This window comes from Geospiza fortis, unplaced genomic scaffold (genome assembly GCF_000277835.1).
Source record: "Geospiza fortis unplaced genomic scaffold, GeoFor_1.0 scaffold55, whole genome shotgun sequence".
Taxonomy (NCBI): Eukaryota; Metazoa; Chordata; class Aves; order Passeriformes; family Thraupidae; genus Geospiza; species Geospiza fortis.
This window is the reverse complement of record NW_005054308.1, coordinates 10,957,791-10,962,844: the sequence shown is the minus strand read 5'-3', so window position 1 is coordinate 10,962,844 and position 5,054 is coordinate 10,957,791. Positions and strand designations below refer to the sequence as shown.

The window sequence follows — 5,054 nt, the reverse complement described above, 5'->3', positions numbered from 1 at the left end:
GCTCATCTGGCCAATAAAAACCTGGGTTTACTCAGGGCAGGTGCAGCTTATCTTCACATCCTCCCCTGCCCCATTTGGATCCCCGTTCCTCATCTCCAGGCCTCACTCTCCACCCAAATTTCCCATGGCAGTGTGGCAAAGTGGTGACAGCAGCAGAGATGAGCACAAACCAAACCTGCAAGCACCACCAGGCAGAGCTGGCCACGACCCAGCCTTGCAGCACTCCAAGCCCAGCACACGCTGCTCCCTCAGGGGTGGCACTGCAGCCAGGATGGGCACACGGAGCCCCCAGGCTGGAGGCAGAGCTGGCCATGGCCCAGCCTCCCCATCCCAGCCCCTTCCTGGGCGAGGCCGGGGGGAGAAGCGTCCCGCGCCCGCCCCCGCCTCCCCCAGCTTATCAAATTTGGCCATGTCTGAAAAGGCCTGGTTTCCTTTTCACCAAAAAAGATCAAAACTGGGTAATTGGCTGCCGGCACGGATGCCTCTGCGCCTCTCTCATGTGTAAACAGCATTGCCGAGCGCTGACACAACGCTCGCTCGGCACCGCCCCCCGGCGGCCCCCCCCGCCCCTGCCACAACAGGGCTGGAGTGCCTGGGTGCAGGCTGGGGCTGGCTCTGCACCCCAAAAGTGCTGGTGGCCAAAGGCCGGGGGCTGCCCACACCTGGAGCACAGGCGGGTGGGTGCAGGGCTCCTCCGGAAGGTGCTGAGGTGACAAACGGGACCCTCTGTGCTCAGATCTCAGCCCAGGTGCTGAGGTGACAAACGGGACACTCTGTGCTCAGACCTCAGCCCAGGTGCCGAGGTGACAAACGGGACACTCTGTGCTCAGACCTCAGCCCAGGGGACAGCAAAGCCTCTGGAGCACTATGCTGGAGCTGTCCTTGGGGGTGTTAATGTGGGCTGGGCAGGGGGAGCAGCCAGGCTGCTCCTGCTGCATCCCAGGGCTGCCAGGAGGAGGGGGACAGCGTGAGCTGGGCGTGCAGGGACCTTTACCCATTTATGGGGTTTCCCAGAGGCACGGTTCATGGACGGGAAAAGGAGGTGGAAATTTCCCTCTGCCCTACAAAGCTCAAGGGCCTTGGGGTCCCTGGGGATGCACAGCGAGGCGGGAGGAGGAGGAGGAAACATCCCAAGGAGCGGGGCAGAGCCCGGGAGCGTGGGGAACAGCGGCGGCATCCGCCTGCGGCTGGGGCTGCAGGGGAGGAGACGGGGAGGGATGCGGGGAGGGATGGAGAGGAGGAGGGATGGAGGGCGGGATGGAGAGGAGGAGGGATGCACGGAGGGATGGAGGGCGGAGGGATGTACGAAGGGATGGAGAGGAGGAGGGATGGAGGGCGGGATGGAGAGGAGGAGGGATGCACGGAGGGATGGAGGGCGGAGGGATGTACGAAGGGATGGAGAGGAGGAGGAGGGACGCAGACGGGAAGGGCTGGGAGCGGTTGGGTGGCGGACAGCACCATCGCGTGGCTCTTGACCGCACGGACAGCGACAGAGCAGGAGGAGCAATGCCAGCCCTTGTCCTCTGGACGGGGAATTAAGCCGGCACCCCCGTGCCTCAGTTTCCCCCACCGCAGCACCCTACACCGCGGTGCCTGGCATCGGAAAGCCAGGGCATCACCCAGCACAGCCAGCCCCCCGCAGCCCCACGGCCAGCTGTGGGCACAGCTGCTGTGTCCCCACGGCCGGAGCTGCAGGACAGCACAAGGGGAAGGGTTTGGGGACAGACAGACCAAGGGTGCCATGAGTGATGGGTGCCATCATCTCACTGCTGGGCAGAAGGGTCTGGGGGCTCCTGGGACAGCAGAGCTGCTGCTGGGGGTGGCTCACAGATGACAACAGGCCCTCAGGCCCAGGTTACCCACTCACCTTGCTGCCAGCCCGGGACACAGCCACCCCTGCTCCTGCTGTGAGCCCCTGCTCTGCCAGCCCAGCAGCCGCGCCCCTCCAGCCTGTCCGGGCTGTGACCATGCTGGTGACACCGAGAGAGCCCAAACGCCCTCCCCCCCTGACCACACCCACCGCGGGCAGCAGAGCCAGCGCCCGGGGCGGGGACGGGTGGCCGAGTCCCAGACCACGCTGGCCCCCTGCCCTGGCTGCTGCGAGGCTCCCTGGCACCTTGGGGACAGGACACACCTCTGGCAGGGCACAGCCGGGGGCTGGGGCTTTCCCTTTTTAGCTGCCCGGCTCGCAGGGAGCGGCCAGAGCGCAGGAGAGCGGCCGGCTCCCCTCGGCGGCCATGGAGCGGGCTCCAAACCTGGTAGGTGCCTCCCCGGCAGCTCGGGGCTTGCTCCTCGCTTTCCTTCTCTAGCAGAACTGTTTGCATGCTTGTTTGCCTGGGGTTGTTTGCTTTGGAGGTGCTGCCAGGGCCATCCCCCCCTGCCCAGCAGGGTGAGGATGCAGCAGCTTGGGAGAGCAGAGCCACGGCCGGACAGACGGACAGCCGGACAGTCCGGCTCCGGCCACTGAGCCTCCCTGCCCCGGGGCACTGCACACCCACGGGCAGGGTGTGGGGCAGCCTGGGCCACTGCAGGGACACGAATAGCAGCGAGCAGCGCTAGAGAAAGCAACTTTGTTCCCTGCTGGGCAGCCTGCCGGGCGGGCGGCAGCACACGGCTGTGAGGCCGAAGGGAGAAGGGAGGGAAAAAAGCATCTTTTCTCTCTCACCGTCCTCAGAGCACAGAGGGAGGGCTTGGATAAAGATCTCATTCTTGACTGTGTCATCTCTGTATGGCTCCTTTCAAACCAGAGGCTGCCCAGGTACAGCCTGAGCCGGGTCACTCCCCATGCAGCTGCTTCAGTGTGGGCAGGGAGGGGACAGGGCACAGCTCAGGCAGGACAGGCAGGGGCACTTTGGGCAGCACAAATTGCCAGCTGCAAGCAGGGTGAGGGGCAGCCACACGCATCAGCTCATCACGAGTGTGCCCACCATCCCTGCAAACTGCCCTCAGGTGTTTCTCACCTGCAGGCCAGCACTGCCCTTGGGCATTGAATGTGCCATCTCAAAGCCAGTGTGGTCCTGCCATCACCTGGTGACCCCTGCGAGGAGGGAGAGCTCCCCTTCCATGCCAGTCCTGCAGCACAAGCAGCCCCTCACCATCCTCATCCTCCTTCTTCCTCAGCTTCTCCTCTGCATCTTCACCTTTGCCATGGTCCTGGTTCCCGAAGCCAAGGACCAGAGCAAGGCAGCCAAGGGCAGGAGAAGGGGCCTGGCACGGGCACCCACAGCCCCCCCTGGGCTGGCCTGGGCCCCGGGTGAGCCCTACAGCAGCATGGCAGAGTACGAGCACAGCATCCAGGACATGGTGCGCCAGCTGAGGAACGGCTCCGAGCCGGGGGACACCAAGTGCCAGGTGAACCTGAGGCTCTGGAGGTCCAACCGCAGGAGCCTGTCCCCCTGGGCCTACAGGTGAGCTCGGGGACAGGCAAGGTGGCTCAGTGCCAGCACAGGGGCTGGGGTGGCTGTGATGCAGAACCCACCTCACCCCATCACCACCTCTCCAGCCTCGTCCTGTCTCCCTCTCCTCCAGGATAAACCACGATGCCACCCGGATCCCAGCAGACATCCCCGAGGCCCGGTGCCTGTGCAGTGGCTGCATTAACCCCTTCACGCTGCAGGAGGACCGCAGCATGGCCAGCATCCCCATCTTCAGCCGCCTGCCCGTGCGCCGCCTGCTCTGCCCGGGCCAGCCGGGGCACAGGGCACAGGGCAAGAGGTGCCACAAGAAGTACCAGATGGTGATGGAGACCATCGCCGTGGGCTGCACCTGCATCTTCTGAGGCTGCAAAGCTCAAACCCTGCAGCTCCCCCAGTGCTGGCCATTCTAACCAGCTTGCTCTTGCTTCCCCAGCTTGCCCGGCCCTTTGGGAGAGGCCACCTGGCTGGGCAGCAGGGTGAGGGGAGCTCCCTGTGCAAGAGCTCCTCAAAACCCCCTGCAGACTCCGTCAGCCTCAGCCCCAGCAGCTGCTCTGGGGACAGCCAGGGCAGAGGCAGCCTTTGGATCAGGATCAGGATCAGGATCAGGATCAGGATCAGGCCTCCTCCCTTCCCAAAGTCCCCACTTCCCTTTGTTTGCTCCATCGCTGCCACAGCTCCTGGCAACACCCAGCCCTCCCAGTCCTTCCCAGTCCTCCCACAGGTTCCTTCCTCTGTGCCAGGCTGGGCAGCCCAAGGAGCAGGGTGAGCTGCTGGTGCTTTGGGCAGCTTCTGAGGTCTCAATAAAGCGCATTGCTGGCCCTGGTCTGAGCTGCCCCTCTGTCCTACTCAGCTTCTCCCACCGAGGCTCTTCTGCCCCCCAAACACAAGCCTGGACACCCCCAGAAGCACAGAGCACCCAGCAGGAGCTGTGAGAGCCCTCCCTGCATCCCTGGGGCACAGGAGCAGGGTTGGGCTCCAGGCATGGGAGAGGCCCTGGGATCTCCAGCCCTCCCTGTGAGGCTCCCAAGGGCAAAGCCAGGAAGGCAGCAGAGACTGGTGGGAGCTGGGAAGCTTGGGGGGACCCATCTGCTGCCAATGCCAGCCAGTCTCACCCCTGAAAGCCCCCCAGGATCCCTCCCAAACACTGTGATCCTTTCTCAGGAGAAGGCACAGGCTCCTTTCCAGCAGAGCCTGGGGTGAGGGAACAGGGAAACTGAGGCACACAGCACAGACACAGCAACACTGGGCAGGAACTGTATTCCTGAAGGCCTTCAAGTCATTGGGACACAGCCTGTCCCTTGTCCCCCAGCCCCCCCTGGCCTCCCCAAGGCAATAAATACTCCCCAAACTACCACACACCCCCAAGCTCCTGGCCCACCACCCCTCAGGGGCCTCACAGCTCCGTCTTCACCTTGTGCATCAAGTCCTTCTGGTCGATCTTGTCCAGCTGCTGATGCCAGCGGTTGTAGGCCAGCAGGGCCACGTTCTTGGCCGCCACGGCCGGCATCTCCATGGAGCTGGCCACCCACTCCACGCCGCTGAGGTAGAAGAGGCTCTCGTGGAGCACGACGGGCGGCAGCGCCTTGGCGGCGTCGTAGCGCGGGTACGTCGGCCACTCTGCCCCCTGCACCGAGTAGG

At 64.4% G+C, this 5,054-nt stretch overlaps 2 protein-coding genes across 2 annotated transcripts in view; one reads left to right on the top strand and one right to left on the bottom strand.

Annotated features, from left to right (window-relative positions):
* Positions 1-2,237: 2,237 nt before the first annotated feature.
* On the top strand, positions 2,238-3,778 carry IL17B (interleukin 17B). The gene is made up of 3 exons (XM_005418807.1): positions 2,238-2,258; positions 3,121-3,407; positions 3,529-3,778. Exons 1-3 carry the CDS (start codon positions 2,238-2,240, stop codon positions 3,776-3,778), a joined length of 558 nt encoding a protein of 185 aa, XP_005418864.1.
* Positions 3,779-4,656: 878 nt separating this feature from the next.
* Positions 4,657-5,054, bottom strand: part of PCYOX1L (prenylcysteine oxidase 1 like) — a gene marked incomplete at its 5' end in the record, with an annotated part of 2,625 nt that continues 2,227 nt past the window's right edge. The window contains one exon of the mRNA XM_031055228.1: positions 4,657-5,054. This exon is cut by the window's right edge and continues 396 nt beyond it. Coding sequence (XP_030911088.1) covers positions 4,810-5,054 — 245 coding nt within the window.